The sequence below is a fragment of the Trichomycterus rosablanca genome, chromosome 26 (assembly GCF_030014385.1).
Source record: "Trichomycterus rosablanca isolate fTriRos1 chromosome 26, fTriRos1.hap1, whole genome shotgun sequence".
Lineage (NCBI taxonomy): Eukaryota > Metazoa > Chordata > Actinopteri > Siluriformes > Trichomycteridae > Trichomycterus > Trichomycterus rosablanca.
This window is the reverse complement of record NC_086013.1, coordinates 13837379-13860491: the sequence shown is the minus strand read 5'-3', so window position 1 is coordinate 13860491 and position 23113 is coordinate 13837379. Positions and strand designations below refer to the sequence as shown.

The following is a 23113-nucleotide window of genomic DNA, read 5'->3' as shown; positions in this document are numbered from 1 at the left end:
ACTCCCATTCTGTTTTTATGTGAATGTTAACTTAATCTTCTGACCCATGTCCCATGCACCATAGCATAACAGTTACTTAATTAAGCAGGTGAACAAGTGTTCCTAATAAAATGGGTGTTTATGCAAACATTGTAACATAAATCTGTTGTAACAGAACAGATAAACGTGATCTTTTAATTGCTTAATCGAATTGATTGAACTGATTTATTGAAAAAATGAAACACGCCTACAGCTAATTAGCTATAGCTAATGTTACCTCAGATAACAAGTAAACTACAGTTTGACCTTTAGTAGTTAACTGAGGCATTGTTGTATAATGCATGTTATACTAAATAGATTTAAAATATTTTAAGTTTCCTGTCTTCATCAGTATACAGTTTTTAATTCTGAATGTATGTTTAGTGATGATACTAATTATCATACTGATTACAATCAATGTGGAAAAGATGCATGGTTTATATAATGTATTTTCCAACTAATAAAATTGTGATGTATATCTCTCCTGCAGTTAAGTCATCTAGAAATAAAAAAATCTAGAAAATAAGAGATATTTTAAGATTAAGATTAAATCAAGTAACAGAAAATGAAAGGTCACACTTTTTTATACCACTATTTCATACCAGAAAGAGATCTGTGTTGTGCCAGTTAAAATGGCATATTTATCCTTTAATACCCTTTATGAAAAAAGGCCAGTGATCTTGTTGTGTTCATATTATCAGATTAAGAAACCCAGCTAAACATTTTAATTGATTAATCAGGCACCTCCTGGTTTATACTGTAACACTGATTCTTTGGAGTTGAGTTTTTAATCTGATTGATTGACATGTTGTTATTAGTCCAGATATTTCCTGGCTTATTATGGATAGATTTGAAATGAAATAATGTATTTTATAGACCTGGAATTACACAGCCATTTCCTTTATTAAAATTCCCTACTATAAATGTTTCCTTTAATAGCAGGAACATAAATGTGTACATTTATGGGAATATAAAATATGAGTTATTAATAACAAGCAAAGTCTGTTTAATTAATGAAGGGAGACATTGTAAAGCAATGAGAGAGATCGACATATATATAAGATATATATTTTAATGATATGTTTACAGTGTGGATGCACTTCACATGTAAATAGAACTGATGTGTTGTGAGAGACTCGGGCCAGCACCGTAAATCAGTGTAAACCAGGCAGTTTTGGCGTTAGTTAAAGCGAAGCAGTAATTGAATCACCAGTCTGGCCAGATGTTCACAGATGTCGATGGAGGTGCAATTTTCGCTTTACAGCTGCACTTAAAAGCCTCTTGCTTTGGCAGCTGTTGAACTATATGAGTGAGGGTGTATGCGGGTGTTTGGCAGACTGCGGGACTTGAACTGAACAGCGTGCTGAAGAAAGAGAGGAGACAGTTGGTCGGTGCGCTCTGACGCAGCGCCGCTCCGCCGAAACTGCGCCACTTATTAAACTGTCGCTGTGCGCCGGTGATTGTGGATCATCTAAATTAGCCTGGAGTAGGTAAAAGTTGCTCAAACACACATCCATCATCCTGTCAGAGTCTGGTGCCGCTCTTCACTGCCCCCAGTCGCTCGTTGGATGGGTCTCTGTGACGTCACAAGAGGAGGGTCTTAAAAAGCGCTTCTGTCGGTCTCATTAAAGCGCATGTCGCTGAGCGCCACATTTCATTCCGCGTTCCTGTGGTGTTATAACTGTTCTTTAGTTACATTTATAATCTCTCGGGTTCTGTTGTTAAACAAGCAGACGTTAGTATGAGTTTGTCAGTAGTGGATCAGATCGCTAAAGGAGGAGAATTGAACTGAAGCGACTTCTCGGATTATTTAACGCTGCGTTTAAAAAAAAAGTCGCACATCTGATTTAACGCGCTTTACCTTTGTGCGCAGTTTTTACATCCCATTGGATCTTTCATCTGAAATTAAAGGTAAGTCCATCATTTACAACATGCAATTTGTTTCGAAGTTGTTTCCAAAAGAGATTTCTGGTCATAATTTAGAAAATGTTTCATTGCTCAGTTTACTGCACTATTTCTGCTGCTGAAAACCTGAATTAAAACTCCCTTTCACTTGGATCTTTTATATTTCCGACATGCTTTGTGGATACTGAATAGAAAGAAAAATAAAACAACAGTTTGCACATCTTTTCTTCAACTTCCTCTTAATTTAAGAGACAGTGGAGTTTGGAATTTAGGGACCGTCTTAAAAGGTATCGACATACCTTAGATAATAATAGTCAGTTTATGGGTTACAAATACTACTACTAGTAATAATACACTTAAAAATAACTTGCCTAAAATACTCCACGTATCACAGTACAGCTACAGCAAATGTTTTGTGTAGAATTCCATAATAAGGAAACAAAAATGACTCTGTGAGAACTGAAATGTTATACAAGATTCAACTGTTTTTAACGTTTTTTTTTTGCATAATAATCTGCAGAACTTTATAACATTTTGCAGACTGAACATTTGATTAGATTAGTGTTTCTTAATGCTAAAAGTTAAATATAAAAAGAAGAGGGTCTGCATTTTTATTTATTGATCACAGTTCAGTGTATAAAGTTAGGGGCAGTCTATAGGTATGCATATGTCGTAATTATAGTCAGTCCATCCACTGCCATGTTTGTAAGAGATGATAGAAAACCAAAGTAGACCTAAGGGAACTTACACTGACATTGGCAAATGTCCTAAAAACCTTGGAGTTATGTGGAGTGGAGTTGAGTCTGTTTCCTTGTTGTATGTATGCATTTGGCTTCTAGGATGGAACTTGAATCAATAGCTTGATTATCCTCCTCATGTTAGTTTAAAGTCACTTTGGATTTTGAATGCACACTGGTTTTATGCACACTGGTCATACTGGTTTGTCCATTTTGCTTGTAAAAAATATTTGTTATGTAAAACACTCAATGTTTGCTGAATTGAACACATGACATACTAATAAAACATTCATTGTGGTTTATGGAAAACAACAGAACACAGAATTTGACCTGGGGTAGCAAGACTTTTGCATACAATCATATATATTAGTTGCATTTACAAAAATAAGGTTGTATTCTCACCTACAACTGAAACTCTACAGTCTACACTCTACAATCCGGGCTTGGGACTGGCAGTGTTGTAAGGAAACATCTGCTCCGTAATTGGCACCTTAAAGCTTGACTGAAGTTTGTTGCTGATCAGATGGACAGAAAAAAGCTGTTACAGAGGCTTCTGTCTTCTCTCGGCTCATGATGATAGAACAACTGCATGTGTATTCTCAATCATCAAGCCTTACAAACTCACCCATTTACTGTCACTCACTATAATCCAAGAGGCAGTTGAGAGTAGCCAATTCATTTTCTGCATGTTTTTGTATGGGAAGGAGTAATGTGAACAAGCTTCTTACAGACGGTGACAGTAAAGATCTTCAGTTCAGTTCCGGTCTTTAGGACTTTTCTACCAGCTGTCCCACCATGGTGCCCACTTGTCCATAATGCATCTTGAAGTTCACTTTTAAGTTGAAGACAGTTCTACTTCTGCAGCTCAGATTCAGTTTGTGTCTGTATTTGCACGTTGGGAGTTGCAACAGTTGCTGGAGTGTTAATTTTAGGAGTGAAAGACAGAGAACAGTTGTAATGAAACAGTGAAGGTTGCACTTATGGCCCCAGAGTGCATTATTAAAACGGGAGGATATATTACTGAAGCGCCTTAGTTACAACAAGCTCTGGTCATTTCTCATCCGCAATTTGCTGCTATTTATAGGCTGGAGACGTAGTATTGCGTTTAGCATCCGGCCTTATTAATTGTAATTAGTGCCACTCATTTTGCCATTTGCACATCTTTAAATTGGTCTATAATTGTTCAAATAAAATAGTCCTATATATTGTATTTGTTTAGACTTGATTTGTCGCACATACATGACTGGCCAAAAAACTGTTTACTTATTCTAAAGGTAGTTGTTGAACTTATTTTACACTCAGCTGATGACTTGAACTTCTTCAATGCACGTCTTTAAATCTCTAAATCTATAAAGGGCTTTGTCCCAAACTTTATTCTACCCACTAAATAGCACAATGGTGTAGTAATATCTAAAAATGTACAAGTAATAAATTGATAATTTTCCATCTGCTGTGTTTATTTATTTAAAGCTCCTATTTAAATTGATTGTTGTGGTACACTCCACCTTCATTTTTTTAAATAGATAATTCAGAATGATTTTTGATTACCAGTTTACAATTAAAGGACAAATCTTTTGTTTGTCTTTTAAAAATAAGACTTGATTACACAAAACCTCATTGTTTTCTTTAAAACCCTAAGACTTTAAGGTTCTAATTGTTGAGTATGTAGAAGGTAGTTCTAAATTGAACTACTGTATTATGATTCCTGGTTAGGGTCGAGTCCTAATCTTGCTGATTTAACAGGTTACTGAGGCACCTGGTATTTAGATAACCTCCAGGTTTACTCCACACAGCCTGGTATTTTATACAAACAGTTCAGTGCTTGGCAATTAAAGCGAAGCAGGTTTTAGCTTGCAGACACCTGATTTTGCTCATTAGGTCATGTGTAGTGTTTTAAAGGAGAGAGATACGAATACACATAGTAATTTATATGGAACTGAAATGATGTAAAAATGTTCAGTAAAGACAATTAGCACAGTAATAAAAGCAATTATAATTGTCTGCAAAATCATTGCATATTTGCAGCATGTGCAATTCATCAGTCTAGGTGTGATAGACTAGAAATAGATAGTGTCTTTTGAATTTCCACTATTATAATAACGGTTTGAGCTGTAAATCAATTTCACAGGACTGATCAGTGACCACTTAAAGTTAATTGTGTTAAAATAATCCCTGCGAACAACTTGCTTGTCCTTACTTGGTTGTTGATGTTATATTGTGAAGTCAAAACCTTGTATAAACTGTAGGTGCAATAGCACGTAAAAGTTGCACCAAAATTTGTGTTTGTGACCTAAAGTTATGACCTGAAGTCATAATTGCAAACACAAAATTTGTGTTTACATCTTAGATGATAGAATATTAAAATTTGTAATTATAATCATGATAATTTTCATTCTAATTTCAGGATGATAAAATGAGGAGAGTGATTAAGTTCTGTTTATACTCATGCCTTAAACAAATGTTCAGTTGCAATGTTTGTAGCACATGAAGGAAGCTTAAACATTGTAAATATAATTACAACTTCAAAACCCTGTATTGCAGTAATTCCGATAACACATGAATGCAGCACTAGCATTTTGTTTGTACTAAAAGAGACATTTAAGTGAATTATTACGAGCCTGTAAACACGTAAACATGCAAATGAAGGCAGCACATGTTTTGCATTCATGGTTTTTAGCTAATATTCAACTGAAACCAGAAAAAAATGCTTAACTGTTGTACAAAGTATGTAAAAGTATTAGATCTCGTATTCCATTAATGATATTATGGGCAGTTGCTTAAAATAGTATTACATGATTTGAATGTAGTTTGAAGGTGCATAAATTTTTGGCTCCGGAGTTTAAAAGATAAACTACAGCAGTAGATTGTGTTTTTCCTTGCAGCCATGGTATCATTTTATCAAGGAAGTCTGTCATGTTTTTATTTGTATGCAGTAAAAAATGGGATCATGTCAGCGTGTCTCTGTGTTTTGCAGAAGCTGTTTCTCAGTCTGACAAACTAACAAAAATAAATAGTTTTGAACAATTCTCTTTCATTGAGTTTATCTTAGGACAATCAAACAGCAGCCAGTGCACCTTTAAACCCAGACAGACTAAATGTTGCTGAATAAGTTTCTTCTAAAGTCTTTAATTCCACCTTTAACTTTAAACTTAGGCTTTGTTCAAATCAATCCTGAACTTAAATGACTTATATTGCATGTTAATCACAGTCCCCACAACTCTTAAGACCCATTAAACCCACTTTTTTTTGCATGCTGGAGCTTTCTGGATTTTTTCGCTTCAGTGACTAAACTATGAAGCTGTGCAAACTTCTGCGAAGGTGTTGATAAGCCACTATTTTGAGCCCCGTAGCTTGAGAAATTGTTTGTTGGCTAGCATTTTTTCAGACGGGGGGATTAGCTTACCTAAGTTCTCAGAGGAATAATATAATTGTTCTGTATTGAAGCGGCGGCGGGTGTTATTCCCCCAGGGTCCCATCGGTGAGCATTGTCTCTCAGTCTGTCAGGTCTGTGGCAGAGGGATGATTAAAAAAGCAGGAGGATTTGCATTCTCATGAAATTAACTGCGGGCAAAAGTTATTTGGTGAGCTGCTTTTGAATGGTGCAGGCAGGTGTGGGTGAGTGACAGAGCGCTTCCTTTGTTTGGAGGAAGGGTGTTAAAGCATGTCCTGTTTATGTCAGGAATTAATTTATAGAAATGCTTGTGTAGGGATGCAGTTTATAAAGGCTGAATTTAGGACGGGTAGAAATGAGTGATTATTCTGATAGATCAAAGCAATGCGATCAAACCAAGACTTATTTATCACTTACAGGGTGATGTACAATGTACAACCTCTGAATAAATACATTAAAAACACAGATAGATAGAATCAAACCCCGCCATCCTATAGATCTTATTACTGGACGTCTGGACTAAATGTTATTCTCTATGTTTTTTTTTATATAAATAACTTGAACTTGAAAGTTTATACTTACTTGGTAGGAAAATGTATGTAATGCCAGTCCTAAAATGTTAATGATTCATTTCCTGTGACTGAATTATTGTAAACATAAAATTTAATTCTTCAAAAATTCAGTGGGTTTTGAAAAATAACTACTTCGGTCGCAAATATACATACAGCTAATTACTATTAATTAGGTGGCATAGGAAGGTCTACATTAAAATGACACGGGGTGAATATACTTAAATATTATTGTTTTTTAGGATTTTAACGTCATGTTTTACACACTTTGGTTACATTCATGACAGAACCAGTAGTTTCATCAGTTCCAATTCACCTCACTTGTATGTCTTTGGACTGTGGGAGGAAACCGGAGCTCCCGGAGGAAACCCACTCAGACACGGGTAGAACATGCAAACTCCACACAGAAAGGACCTAGAACGCTCCACCTCGGAATCAAACCCAGGACCTTCTTGCTGTGAGGCAAATTATATATTTATATAATTTAATAAATGTTTGTGTCAGATAGCTAGAACTTAAGGTGATTTTTTTTACTTTTACTTTATTAATAATGTGTGAAATTTAAAATTACATGTACAGTTCTGCACTATTGCTGATTACTGGACTTATACTATATATTGCAGGTTTTGCATAAAGAATACTCTATTATAATAAGAGTAATAAGGTTTACTGTCCCTTATTTCGTAAATATTTCTAAAACACTAGATAAAAGTCAATGTAACATTATATTATCCCACTAATCTTATCCCCAGTATATTAAACCTTAGAGTCTAGGGTGTTTAAATTAGTACTAACGGGCCGCTCGCCAGCTCTCCAGCAGGAACCGCAGGCATGTAGCTTCATGTCAGCTTTAGGATATTGGAACGTGTTGGCCCATTTGCTGAGGAAGTACTAGCGTAGCCTGCGGGGATATCAGACCTGTTTAGCCAGTTTTAGCTGTCGAAAGTGAAGGAGCAAAAACAGAGGCTGACGCGTTCAGAGTTGTTTCGTTCATAAGATTTTTTAAAACCTGAAGTTTATGAAAATGGACGGAGATGATGCCAGTCGTTCTGGGTAAGGTTATCGGTTTTATCCCAGGACTGCCAGTTAAGACTTTTGTATTGTGAAAGACAGGAAACGTTCAGGAAGACTGACAAGTCGTGCACAATGATTATTTTTGAAAGTGTTTACGCGCGTGTGTTAATGACTCCGTGGGAAAGCATGTGGCCGGCTGCCACCGTGCGCCCAGCGTGAGCCTGACCAGAGAATGATGACTTGAAAGTGAGGTTAGTGTTGTTTTGGAGCAGGATGCACGCTGCCTTCCTGTTGCTTTCTGTCACCGGCTGACCCCTGCTTGACCCACTCTAATCAGAGAAGCTCAGTCATGGCCTCCGACCTCACGTTAGCATCTCCGTCTGCTGCTGGTTGACCTTTGTTTTAGGAGAACAGAGAGAGGAAGCGACATGTGCAGGAGCTGGAGATAAGTGCTAAGCCTAGCTCTTCCTCTTGTTTTGCATCAGAGCTGCTTGCTGTTGTGTAGAACCTGTTGATCTTGGAGCTTTAGTGTTTACTCAGGCTTTTTTTGATTGAACAGTAGGGTTGGTGTTATGGCAAACATCATACTGTATATTGTATTGCAGTATTGGATTTTTTAACGTCTTAATAGGGTCAGTTGGCTGGAGGTAATCCTTTCGTCCATTGTTTACACAACACATCAGTTGCACTATTGCTATGATGAAATGAATGTAGATTAAATTTGAAGCCCAATTAATATGCAGGTGTCTTAAATAAATCTTAAATATTTATGAACGATTATATATTTTACCAAACATTTTGACAAAGCAATTAAATTGTAATTATAACCTAAATCTCACATTTACTCTAATTCCTGTCTTGTCACTTTTTATACTTAATGTTGGCTATTTTGGCTAATATCTGATGTCTTATCTATTACTTATTCTATTACTTTGGCTAGAGTTTGAAGGGAGTATTCAAGCCCACAATGCTGGAATTATTTCCTTCTTTTTAACGTGACAAGTATAATGTTACGTTTATAACATGATCTTTTCTCTTTGCTGTAAGCTAACTGGGTGTTGGCTCTGCACAGGAACCTGTTGCATAATGCCTTGTTAGGCACCTTGTATTATATAATCGGTGCCTACTTATGTGGGCCAACAAATATAAAAAGTATTATATTAAGTATCAGCAAACTAACTTAAAATTATTTCATATCTACATAGGATCTGCAGTACTGTGTAGCAATTCAAATGCGTTCGCCCATTCAGAGCTCTCTCAGCAGAGCGGTTCAGCGATCCGTCGTATACTTCTGCCCGTGCACCGCGTCATTGTTTGCACTGAAGGTTTTCTATCCTAATGAAGTCCTGTTGCAACCTCATCCAAAAGCCTGCAGTATAGAATAGAATATATCTGCTTTTTAAACGAGAATAATACAGACCAAACTCAAGACAGTATATAAGTATATAAAATTTGATTGTTGCTCATCTGGTTCTTGTTGTTGCTGTTTGAACCCAGAACCCTGTCTGTTCCATCATAAACAACCTTGAAAAGCTCCTGTCATCTTCTGCCTTCTGGAAATGAGCTCCAGATATGAATTAATCACGTCAAGAGCTCTCGGTCTCAGCTGGACACTGTTACATGACATTACACAAACATATTTTTGTTGTTTTTCATCATGCTTATTAAAGCACTCGTGTAACCTTATTTTGTAGGAATGTATTTTGAATGTATTACATTATGACTAATGGATATTTATTACAGGCCTAAAGTGATATTGTTCGGTTGATGGAGTTCAGTTAGACCCTGAGGGAAATTGTGTTTTTCTGTAAAATGTTCTCAGACTGACGTGAACTTTTGCCTGGTAGGCTTTCTGAGATGAATCCGAGCCCATAAATAAACCAGGCAATCAGAGCTCTGTTAGTCTGACCTTAAGTTTGATTTAGACCCATTACGATGAGATTTTATGACTGCGTATAGCAGCAGGCCAGTCAGCTCTGGTTAGCCGTGCTTTTTTCATCGCCGCTTGTTTATGAATTATGTCTTGCATGTCCCATGGTTTGTGTCCCAGAATGCTCAGGATTAGTCAGCACAGTGATTAAAGCAAACCGAATCAAGTGATGAAAGGACGCTACTTAATTCAATTTAGAATTTCTTCAAATACCAAATTAGAGATTTGACATTTAATCCATAACATGCACTTATTGTTTCAACATTTACATTCTTGCATTTGATAAAAAGGAAACACAGGCCTTATTTACCCTCGAACTTTATAATGCAAATAATTATGACTGCATGGAATTTGTATTTATTTGACTATGAGCTTTATAAGGCAGACACATGTTTTTAAGTAGCTATATAAAACCCCTGATTTTGGCAAGTATCTATTACTCTTATTTAGCACTTCATTAAACCATCTTTGGCAGCAATTACAGCCAGAGGTCTTTTTGAAAGTTCTGCACATGATGGAGCAATTTCGACCCATTTTTACAAAATTGCTCCAAGTTCTACCAAGTTAGCTGGATACCACTGGGTCTTAACAAAATAGTTGTGTGGTATGATCAGGACTTTGGGTCATTGTCTAACTGAAGAACAAAAAGAAGGACTCCAGTTTAACATTTCAGGCAGAGGGAAGCAGGTCTATATAAGATCACTCTGTACTGGTCACCATCAGTTTCTTTCATTAATCCTAACCAGACTGCCAGTCCTTGCTGCTACAAAGCATTCCTGTATCATATTCCTGCCATATTGGTGGCACGGTGGCAAGAAGGTCCTGGGTTCTATTACCAGATGGAACGGTCCGGGTCCTTTCTGTGTGGAGTTTGCATGTTCTCCTCATGTCTGTGTAGGTTTCCTCCAGAAGCTCCAGTTTCCTCCCACAGTCCAAAGACATGCAAGTGAGGTGAACTGGAGATACAAAATTGTCCATGACATAAAATACTTATGAATCTTGTGTAAAAAACATGAAGTTAAAACCCTGATAAATGCATAAATACTACCTATGTTTAAAGGGGTGCCCTGACTTGGGCAGTGTGGCTGTAGCAGTAGTGAGTTTCTTTCTCTTTTTATGATGGACCGAAGTGTACTCTGAGGTATATTCAGTAGCTATGAGATGGTCTTGTTAATGCTAACGGTTCTTGGGTACTCATTAGATGTTAATAAATGTTTGAGAATGTGAGAATCCCCTTCACTCATCCGTCCTCTTTCTCTCTCCAGCGCCGTGATGGTGAACAGCCGTGTGGAGTCGTCGGCCGTGGCCGTGACGGGCGGAGGAGCAGGCGCGGGTGGAATGGTCCGGTCATGCGCCGGATGTGGCGGTCGGATTTCCGACCGGTTCTTGCTCTTCTCCATGGAGCGCTATTGGCACACGCGCTGCCTGAAGTGCTCGTGCTGCCAGGCGCAGCTGGGCGAGATCGGCACCACCTGCTACAGCAAAGGGGGCATGATCCTCTGCAGGAACGACTACATCAGGTACGCCAGGGACGATCGGAGACAAACCAGTGGGTTTGTTCTGTGGATCACAAATTTAAAAGATTATTGAACACTTAATATAGAGATGGTCGCATCTTTGTAGCTATAACAAAGGATTTTCATACATTTTTGAAGTGTCTCATTCAGTGAAGACACACTGGATATTATTGGTGGTCATGATAATGCAAATTCATCCTAAGGGTTCGATAGCAAACCTGGTTAACTACATGTTTCCCATGTAAACCACCACAAAGGTGATATAAAACATTGACCGAAAAATGTGGGACGTAGTACTTTCTATATAACCAGTTATAGAAACGCCCAAATTGCAAATAAATAAAAGCAAGCACATTGTTATGTAGCGCATTGTTTCTCTAGAAGTCATAATTCTAAGTCAGCTTTCCAATTGTTTGCTGGTGTAATAAAGCGTGCATGTGTTTTTACACACAAGTGCTTAATAAATAGGGATCTATAGATACAACCTAAGATTTATTTATTATTTTACATATTTATTTATATATGTCTACGACCTTAATGTCTGATAAGTCTAAAGTTGTATAATGCAACATAGAATGAATGATTATTAAGTCAGATCCTGATTTTTATCTACTTTTTACAGGCAGATTGACTATTTTCTGGTTTATGTACCATCTGTCTGAAGTCTGATTACTTTCTAAAGTGCACTTTTACCCTCCTGAACTCAAAACTTTCTGTTCCATTTAGGATCGGTAGGTTTTAATTTTTGTTTTTAAAATCAGACCTCATAAGCGTGATTGCATGCATATGTTCAGCAGAACGGCTGACTCGGCCGTCCGTGTTGCCCCACGCTGAGGAGCGAGGTCCTTCCAGAGCCATCTGTAGCTTATTGTCCTGTTGGGAAACAAGCTGTGTGTGCATACAGTAGCCTGAACAAGAAAATATAAAATAACCTCAGTCATGACAGGAACTATGTGGGTGTGTGGAACATGGGACTGGGTGCAGCCACATCCCTCACAGGCCTCCCACACGCCTTTCATGTGTTTCTCTGCCATTACGACTGACTTTTAAACCTTTCTCGAAATGTCAAGGCCTGTTTAGCTTGAGGCATGTTAAATGGCATTCCTTTTAACCGCCAAATCAGGGACTGAGTGGAAATGGGTTCTAAGCTCCAAAATTTTATTGCGGTTCAAAAAATTTGACCTCCTCTTTCCTTTTTCAAATCCCAAACTGTTGTGTTTTCAGTCGACTAATTGAAGTTTTGGCTTGATTATACTGGTGACTTGGTACTTTTGGCCCTGACTGATTTGTCTATATTACGCCAAGTCTCTGAGGTGAAGAGATTAAATTTGTTTGCAGTTATGAGGTGCTTTGAAACTGACCTCTACTTGTTTGGAAGTGTGCGGTGGTGCGTTGGCTCGTGACGGCACAGCACCGGTGCCCGTGCTACCTAGCCAGTGCCAAATGTGCTGAGAATGCTTGGCATCACCACACGGATGGTATAGTGCCCAAACTCGGTGTTGCCAGGTCACACTCCGTCTCAAGGGTAAAGAGTCATGCAGACCTTCAAAAACGAGCTTTAACGCTGTAGATAACATCGGGCTGGCGCCGGTGTCTTAACGCCAGACCCTGATGGAGATGCTAAGTCATAATTAGCCTGAGATTAAGATGGAAATCAAGCCCTTATTGAAAAACAAACAAAGCATTTATCCACAAGGGTCACAAACCAAGTGAGGCAGCTTCGTTTTCAGCCATAGCAATACCGCAGAGGCGCAGAGTTTTGCTTGGAAAGACTTTTGGACTTCAATACAGTCCTTTCAACCCTTTTTAACTTTAATAAAGTAAATGATTGCTGTGCTTTCTTTATTAGAGAATGCTCTGTCTGCAATGTAGAGACCAAAACATTCACCTAATTCTGAAGTCCAGATTTTATCACATGAAGTAGTTTATTTGCATGGTACAGATATTCTAAGGCACAGTAATATTTATGATAAATATAAATGATGATATAACTTCGTTAAATAACTTTAATAAGAATCTCCGATGTATTAACAGTATATGTAACAACTGGCCTGTATTAGTTTGACCACAATTACTTACTTGCAACCTATTCATGGGGTGGCATGCTGGCTCGCCTCACAGCAAGAAGGTCCTGGGTTTGATTCCCAGGTGAAGTGGTCCGGGTCCTTTCTGTGTAGTTTGCATGTTCTCCCTGTATCTGTGTGTGTTTCCTCCAAGAGCTCCGGTTTCCTCCCACAGTATGAAGACGTGCAAGTGAGGTGAACTGGAGATACAAAATTGTCCACGACTGTGTTTGATATTAAAAACTTGAACTGCTGAATCTTGTGTTACCAGTAACACAGTGGTAGCTTAGTGGGTAGAGCTTTGGGCTATTAACTGAAAGGTTGAGAGTTCGAATCCCAGCTCTGCCATGCAGCCACTGTTGGGCCCTTGAGCAAGGCCCTTAACCCTCTCTGCTCCAGGGGTGCCGTACGATGGCTGACCCTGCGCTCTGACCCCAGCTTCCAAATAAGTCTGTATATATGACAAATAAAGACATTTTTCTTCTGAAGGCTTTTGCACGTTTTGTATTAAGTCCGTGTTTGGGACACCATCTCATTCTCCCAACTCACCTGACTTGGTTTGAGGACAGCTGCATGCACGTTGTAAAGCATACTCAATCCGCAGCGTATAAAATATGTATTAAGTACCGTAGCTGATCAAAAGGGCAATGTCTCGTCGCCAAATGGTGCGGCACGGAGCCTGAGGTCCGATAAAAGAAGGGAGCATTAATTAGGACGAACTACGCTACTTTCTACCTCCCCCTATTAAATTACTGTTTGGATTAAGATCAAAAATTCATTACTGCGTCTCAGTACAGTGCCAGGATAGTGATAGCAGGGAGGGAGGATGAAAATGAGAACAGGTTGTGGATAAGCTTCCAGAGTAGAAGAAACACTTTTGTAAAATAAGCTGGGGGGACTACAGGAAGTGGTGACTACACGCGCTTTGAGCTGGTGACATACTGTCGGCATGTGTACAATGCTAGCAGCTCAAGTATTAGCTGGATTAACATGAAGTTGTGCTAATTGCTAGGAGACTGAAAAGTAGCCCTACAAGCAAACTTGGTCAGTCTAGCTCTATACATGAAGAAATACATTATGACTGAAATGTTAGCACTACTTTAAGCTAGCATATCTACCACAAAGTCCGGAGAGTTTAACTAGCCTGTTCTGTAAGTGTATTAGTGCAATACTGTGTTTTCTTTTTGCCCTTCTATAAGTAAGTAAGAGCACAAATGTCTGTTCTTTTCCCTCCCAGCTTGTCAGGAGCTTGAACTCGTTTCGAGTGTTCTCCCGAAATTGCCCATAACAACCTCAAGCCAAGGCAGCAGGCTAACCGAATGCGCCCTAATTAGGAGCCAAGGGTGGATCAGAGACTCCCTTTAGCCACCCCCCACCCACTGCCACCAATTATACTGCCACTCCACATTAGCTGATAGGCTGCAGTCAGGGACTGGAGGGCATTGGTACCCTGCCATTAAGGCTTGTGAGGCTCCAAAATGCAAATTATGGCCCCATTTGTTAGCAGAAACCCAGCCTGAACCGCACCTTTGACTGTTTACTCTAAATTCCAATCTTCAAAATAAAAATAATGTGGCATTTCATGTGGCATTACTGTGTATGTTCATTTAAGCTGACTCATTTGTTCCACTTACTTGTACTCATGACTCGTAAGCTTGACTCGTTAATTCAGTTTTTTCTGTGTGAGGATGTTTTTGTAACCGCTGTGTTTGCTGTTTACAGATTGTTTGGTCACAGCGGTGCTTGTAGTGCATGTGGTCAGTCGATTCCAGCCAGTGAGATGGTGATGAGGGCGCAGGGTAACGTCTATCACCTGAAGGTGAGTCCAGTATTGCAAATCATGGAGACTACTTTCTTTGTCATCTTTACTTTTGCTTGCTGGTTTTTATGCTTATCCATGTTGCATATTTTGGTTGCTTCCAACATCTACATTGTTTTTGAATAACATTACTAGCACAGCTAACGAAGCTGTAGGTTATTGTCTGTGGCCAGCAGGTTAGTGGCTGACAAGTTAGCTGGATAAATTTCCAATGCTTGCGATTTTATAATCTAACCTCATTAGCAGCAGGTTTGCTAAATATCAAAGCTAATGACCTCATAAAACAACTAAACAAGCTTTTACTAAATAACTAGCTACCATTACTTTGGGTAGGTCCTGGGTTTGATTCCCAGGTGAAGCGGTCCTGGTCCTTTCTGTGTGGAGTTTGCAAGTTCTCCCCATGTCTGCGTGGGTTTCCCCCCACAGTACAAAGACGTGCTAGTGAGGTGAATTGGATATACAAAATTGTCCATGACTGTGTTTGACATTAAAACTACCTGTCCTGTCATGAAGTGTGTAAAACATGCTGTTAAAATCCTAATAAATAAAAAAATAATTTAAAATCTACTCGAAGGAGGCCTACAGATTTGCTTGATTTTATTTGATCAGTGTAATTGATTCTGGAAAGTAGACACTTTGTTTTATTTGTTTGCTGAAATTAGATTTAATGTAGTATATATTAAGCTTTAATAAACCCTATAGCTCAAACAGCGGTTCTTCTTCATTCCAGTGTTTCACATGTGCCACATGTCGGAACCGCCTGGTGCCTGGGGACAGATTCCACTACGTGAACGGCACTATCTTCTGTGAGCACGACCGGCCTGGAGGAGGCATGCTCAGCAGTCACCTGACCTCACTGCAGAACAACCCTCTTCTAAATGACCAGAAGGTGAGAATGAACTCAAGATAATGGGTACGATAAAGCACATCCTGATAGAATAAACAAATACACAAAGCAAAGACAATAAGTACACTTGCCTGAAAGCATGAAAGAAATTTTTACACAAGACAACACATTAACAGTTTTAATCTACCTCACAGCCATAAAAATGAAAATATATAATATTATATATATAAATACTGTATATAATGGACCCAAATTAAACGTGGTTGGTTCAAGACAGGCTCAATGGTTTTAAAGTCAAAGTACTTGGCATCATTTGGGTTAAATACTGTATAAGCTGTGTAGTTTTAATCAGATGTTCTATGGAAATATACCCTTGGTCCCAGTAAATAAGATTTATTACATGATAAATTGCATTTTCACATTGATGCTGTTTTGCAGTTTCAGAAGAAATTCTGAACATTTTTAAAGACCAAAGCCTTGCAGACAGTTGTTATAGCATAATATACATTTATATACATATAGATGCCATAAAAAAATGTGTCAAAAAAGTGTTTAAACCTACAGTCCTACACAGAAATATAGAATATTTGTTTATATAAAGAAATAATAGCATTTTCGTACATCTTTCCATGGTCTTTAGCATAAATAATAGTAACAGGACCATGACCATCGCTGTTCTCCTGACAGGAAGATGTTTTACAGTATTTTTGCTCAAGTGGCCAAGACTCTCCATGGTCTTTGAATCTTGGTTTGTGGACCTTTTATCATCAAAATTCCCAAAAATATGTAAAAAAAAACAAAAAACTATGGAGTGGTTTGTTCCTGGGCTCAAATTGCATATTTTGAGTTGCTTCCAACCTCTAGACTGTTTGAATAACGTTAACAAGGCTGCAAGTTATTGCCTGTAGCTGGCAAGTTATCTGCATATCTGCATAACTTGCCATTGCTTGCAATTTTATAATCTAACCTGACAATAGATCAAGAACTAGCAGCAGTATTTGTTACTGGTGCTAAAGCCAGATGGTAAATAACCTAGCTGCTGGGTAACAGGGTTATGGCAGCTCTATGAGTCATTTTCCCAAGAATGAATCCTGAACATGGATGTTTTGCTGCTTGGTGCATTACTAGTTTTGTAAATATATCAATTTGAATTCACTGTTTTTGTTATCAGACTTTTAATAGACCATTTAGTTGTGATACATGAATGTATGAGGAATATGGTCTGGTCATTTCTGTGAATGTCTGACTGCAACTTGTGCTTGGTTCAAGGTCTAATTGTATGGCTCAGTAGATGTAACATTTATTATATCTGTAAGATCATTGGTGGGGGACTACAGAAACACAGTAGCCAACTATTGTCAGGAGTAACGCAACGCATCTCAACACATCAAGTTCCAACACGTCTCAAGTTTAAAACAACTTAAACTGTAAATCATACAAGTCCACCAAAACTCTTTCTTTCTCTTCAGGTATGCTAAAGGGACAAGGACTTACCACAGCGCAGCGTGCCTTCTCCTTGTCCTTCCTCTCTTCCCTTCTCACTCCCTCTTTATCTCCTTGTTGTAATAAATCCACTCGCATCCGAGACGCTGGTTTCCATTCGTTCTCTCAATAAAGACTCTCAAAGACTCGTTTTGCTGGAACAGCTTCTTCCCCCTACATAATATGGTTAAGATGGGAAAGCAGAGAGGACTGGGATTAAGAGCGGCCATGGAATGGCTCAAACTCTGGACTGCTTGAGAAGCTCGCTGATTTTTGAGGAGCCCCAACCGGAGATGATGCTGATAAAAGGGGCGTGTTTGCAATACTGTTTTTAAGGTCTGATTTTGGTGAATTTTGGAGAAGTTGTGGACATTTTGCAACACTCTGGACTGTAATCTTGCGTATGATGCCCGTACAGTGCATTGGACTCGCCAGTGAAAATGCAGAAAGAGACGAGATATTTTGTGGTTTGTACTCTGTAACACTCTTTGCGTAACTTATGATTGTTTTGTACTGCTGCCAATCGCCTACTTCACATTAATAGCAGTTCATGTTGCCGAAGGTGGACCTGATGTGCTTATGATTAGCAAACAAAGTAGAGGGAAATCAAAATGTATATATTTCTTTTCTTTGCTGTCATATTGTGTGCTCAGTTGCTACATTTTGTGTTTCTGAGCATTAAAAGTGATATATCTGTATAGTTAAAGTACTTATTAAATGACTATAACCAGTATGCATGGTTTTGTTAATTAGTTTTTTCGGCTCTAGTGCGGCAGGAGTGTTTGTGTACATGAGGCGTGAGTAAGGTGGGCTAACTCGTGGTCAATTACCCTCAGGAATGGAATTCAAACACTTGAACCTCAGTCATTACAGAAAGCAATTAAGACCACGATGTGCTCCAGGCTCACATTCTGCTCCTTTGTTTTCTTTTGAACTAATTTGACTTTAATCTGACGCTTGCAAAAGAGACCTCTCTCTTTCCTGCTGCATTGTTAACCGTGCTTTAACAGCTAACGACATAATCCAGCCTTTTTCCTCCGTCACACCTTCTACGGCTTTTATAATCTTCTACACCCACTTTTTACCCTCCGTTCAGATAGAGCTGATTGCTAAGCTTTGAGAACTTTGCTCACTATGGCGTTTCTCTAATTGCTTTTTGGCTTTAACCTCCCTATGTCTTGTTTATTGAATTAGCTGATTAAAACATCCTTCTCTTTTTATAATGCTACGTTTGGCCCCAATCACAAGGTGTTAATTTCATTTTATGATTCGAAAAAAAATGTTTATTCAGACTGAAATGGGTTCCAAGCATACCTCATTATGTCTGAATGTGTGCGTTTTTGGGCAGGGAGGTAAACGCCAGCTGTGACTTTTTAAATTAATCAAGTTCTGTTTTGAGTGCTGAGGCTCAGAAGTGCAGAGCTAGGTCAAATACCGTGCCAGATGTTTTCTTAATGGAAAACATTTAGAAGACTGAAATATTATTTATAACAACCAAACATCTGCTTCAAACTTTATCTCTATCTACTGACTTATCTATGAGCAGTGAGCCCATGGCTAATTCTGTCTGAACCCAGGTGAAAGAGGAAATGTGTTATATCTGCACTGGGTAAAAATGTGGACTAATTGCCTTTAGGTTTTATTGCCAGTTCTTCAGCCTGCTGGATCTTTTTTAATAGCTTAATGGATATAAGCTGGGTAGATGGGGGGCTAACATTCTTTCTGAGACAACACAAGGCCTTATATTGCTATACAGCGGTACCTTGAGACTCAACGTCAGTTGGTTCTGAGAGTGGTGTCGAGTTTAAAGGTGTTGAGTTTCAAGGTATTTTTTCCCCATAAGGACGTACGGTGGCTCAGTGGGTAGCACTGTCGCCTCACAGCAAGAAGGTCCTGGGTTCGATCCTCAGGTGGGGCGGTCCGGGTCCTTTCTGTGTGGAGTTTGCATGTTCTCCCCGTGTCTGCGTGGGTTTACTCCGGGTGATCCGATTTCCTCCCACAGTCCAAAGACATGCAAGTGAGGTGACTTGGAGATACAAAATTGTCCATGACTGTGTTTGATATTAAACTTGTGAACTGATGAATCAGTCTTGTGTAATGAGTAACTACCGTTCCTATCATGAATGTAACCAAAGTGTAGAACATGACATTAAAATCCTAATAAACAAACAAACAAACAACTCATAAGGATGTTTGGGAATTCTGTTAATGTGTTCCATGGTGCATATATTCTAGGCTAATGTAAAATAATGGGGTTGTTTTTGACACTTATACACTGAAAATAACACAAACATAATATAAAAACACAGAAATACAATTGAAAACAGTTTAAAATCAATTAAAAATACAATAAAACCTGCACTTTACCTTTACTTCTTTATTATTTTCTTATTGTTTACGTCGAGTTTAATGGTACAAATTTCTCGTCGAAGTTTCAGAGTTCGAGTTTAGGGTACGTCAAGTTACAAGGTACCACTGTTTATTTTCCAGCTGCTGTTGGCCGACTGAACACTCTTGAAGGAGAGCAGTGACTGCCCTGTTTTAATTTTAATAAAATTTCATGGGTGATGAGTATCACTGGTTTAATAAGAGCAGGTTTAGGATTGACATCATGAGACATTCCAAATAATAAAATAAATATAATCTAAAACTTTTGGGAACATTTGACAGCAGCAGTTGTAAAATGAAGTAAAGTAAATGTCAGAGCTTCCACTTACCATCCCCATGTCCAGAATACTTTGAATGCATTTGTTTTACTCCATAAGATTTACATGTTTAGCCATATTCATTGTTAACCGGTGTATAATATAAACTAAAATAACATCGATTATATGGTTCCAACTTTGTGGCAACAGTTAGATGAAGGCTCTTTTGTAAAGTACATTAACATTTGATTCAACCAGGCTTGCACTTTTGAGTTAAATCACTGATTATGAGGTGCCCGAACTCAAATACAAATGCTTTTTAACTTAAAAGGCACAGATTTCCACAGACACTGTCCAAATTCTTGTGGCAAGCTTTTTCAAAAGAGCAGAGGCTGTTATAGCAGCAAAGAGGAAGAGACTCAATATTAATGCTCACAGTTTTAGACTTAGATGGCCAACAAGCTTATAAAAAAGTGCCCACATAGTTTTGACCATATAGTGCACCAGTATGTAAGGCCGAGGTGCAAACAGACCCTCCATTCAAAAATTCACAACAGTCGAGTGGTTTAAGCTGCTGTCTTTGTGGCAAACAGCTTCATTAATTTGTCGGCCTATGTGTGTGAATATTTCATGATGTGAAGCACAGCACAATTACACGCTCACAATAAACACTCACCCTGGACATCCTGACCTCTTTGGTACTTCACTTTTAGGAACCTCATCATAAAATCGTCTTTTTATTATTCTCGTATTCACACTCATCCCCAGCCTGGCAACTTTAAATCCTTCGCACATGTGCCTACGCGCTGATATGCTATCAATAATTTATTTCACAGCCTGTGATTGTGGAAAAAAAAGCTGCAGACGAATTCATTTACGTATGCAAATGATCCTAATTGCAATTATCTCCATATCTTGATAAGAGAAGGATGGCAATGAAAGGGTTTTCAGAAAAAAAAATCCCCTGGCAACGCAAGTTACACCTCGCATTCAAACTAATCAAGCCTCAACTGTGCATTACTAATTAGCCTGACATATTCAAAAGCCAATTAACGGTGTCGGGAAGCAGGTCTGTGTCGCATCAATTTGTCAGAGAGGAGAGCAGAGAAGAACTTTTTCTTTCAGGTACGACGACTTGCACAGAGCTCTCGTCTTTATGGAGGTTCGTTCTTCTCCTTATTCTTCAGATTTACTAATTAAACAAATTGACACATGCAAATGAGTGTAATTGTATCTTCTCCTCACCTTAACTCATGTAAAGGAAAAAAAAATAAGAACAGGCGTTGTGAAGTGGTAAACTATATGGCCAAAATATCCAGACACTTCATCGGACCAGCGAGGTCAGGTGTTTATATTTATATTCATAGTTTCAGCATTTAGCAGACGCCTTTATCCAAAGCGACTTACAATACAATTACAGTATACAGTCTGAGCAACTGAGGATTAAGGGCCTTGCTCAAGGGCCCAACAGCAGCAACCTGGTAGTGGTGGGACTTGAACCAGCGACCCTCTGATCACTGGTCCAGTACCTTAACCACTAGGCTACAGCTGGCCCATACAGTAATATACTTCCAACAGTGTAGCAACAGTTAGGAGAAGTCCACATTTTGTTCTGATGCATGATTGGTGTTCCTGTTCACAAAACAAGATCCATGAAGACCATATTGAACATGGTTTAATGCTTGGTGTGGAGAAACTCCAGTGGCCTACACACCACATCTTTGGGATGCTTTCATTTACATTTACATTTTTGGCATTTAGCAGACGCTCTTATCCAGAGCGACTAACAGAAGAGCTTCCATAGTGAACATTTTCCTACTCTAGTTTAAGTAAACAACAGTCCAAGGATACAAATCTGCTAACACCCTGTTAGAACAATTTTTTAAGAGAAATAAGAACGTTAGTACATGTTGGTTCTCAGCTTAAATGTTTACTAAAGAAGAAGGTTTTTAATCGTCTTTTGAGGACAGTGAGAGACTCAGATGTTCAGGCAGATAGAGGAAGTTCATTCCACCACTTGGGTGCTGGTACAGAAAAAAGTCTTGATGCGTTCCTTGAAAAGCCCTCATCCAACACCAGTGCCTAACCCTAGAAATGCTCTTTAGACTCAATGGGCACAAATCCTCAAGCAAATCAAACCTTTTTTCCAGAAGTGTGTAGGCTATTATGGTAATACCCATGATCTTTGAATGGAATGTCAAATAATGGCCAGGTGTCCACATACTTTTGGCCGTATGCTGTCTATTCATTCATTGTCTGTTTTACCACCACTTTATCCAATCCAGGGTCGCGGTGGGTGTAATTCACTGGGCAAAAGGTAGGAAACACCTATTTCACACATATTTTACTAAATTGTATATAATTTAAGGTGCAACTTTTCTTTTTGGATTAAAGTTAATAAACAGGAGACAACAATGCAATCTAGCATTGCAACAAAAACAAAAGCTTTTGTGTTGATATTTCCAAATAAATATAAAAACACATTAAAATGGATTACAGAAATTAAATGGTGAGGTGTTTTTCTAATTCTGATACTTAAAAAAGTGTGAGTGAGTTACAATCCAAGTCCAATTTTGCATCCAAATAGAATCAGATTTAAAGAACAATTCAAGTATAAATCAGACATCACTATACGTTTATCATACAATGTAAATATAAGGTAGTCTACGTTGCAGATTGTTAAGGACTTCATATGCACATCATTACTGAACACTCAGGGAAAGAAGCAGAAACTGAGCTGAAAAATGTTGAAGGTGTAAGTGAGAGGAGGATGAAATGCACAAACATTTTATGAGAAGGTGATGAAAGAGGAGAGGGGAGTTGGGGAGGTGGGCCGTGATCCCATCCAATCAGAAAGCTTTGAATAATTAAACTGATCAGCTTAATTAGCTCAATTAAGTTGATTTGACCACGGAACATGGCCATATGGCGAGAGGAAACAAAAGAGGGGGGAACTAATTAAAAGTAAAATAATGAGGATTTTAATTAAGCAGTTCCCCAGACGTCAGCAAGCAGGGATCTGGAGCCATAATTAAAAAGTGCTGCGGTGCTGGCAACATTTTCTCCCCCCTGTTTTAATAACTGTGAGGGGCTCCATCCATCTAATTAAATCTGTAAATGAATTAGCAACATCGAGGGTCTTCACTTGAGGGTTTTTTTAACACCCCACCTTCCAG

General features: G+C 38.5%; 1 protein-coding gene across 1 annotated transcript; it reads left to right on the top strand.

Moving 5' to 3' along the window:
- Positions 1-1847: 1847 nt before the first annotated feature.
- On the top strand, positions 1848-18021 carry lmo4a (LIM domain only 4a). The gene is made up of 5 exons (XM_062988670.1): positions 1848-1929; positions 10830-11084; positions 14867-14963; positions 15694-15852; positions 17280-18021. The coding sequence occupies exons 2-5, from the start codon at positions 10837-10839 to the stop codon at positions 17286-17288; spliced, it is 513 nt and encodes a 170-aa protein (XP_062844740.1). The 5' UTR covers positions 1848-1929; positions 10830-10836; the 3' UTR covers positions 17289-18021.
- Positions 18022-23113: the final 5092 nt, after the last annotated feature.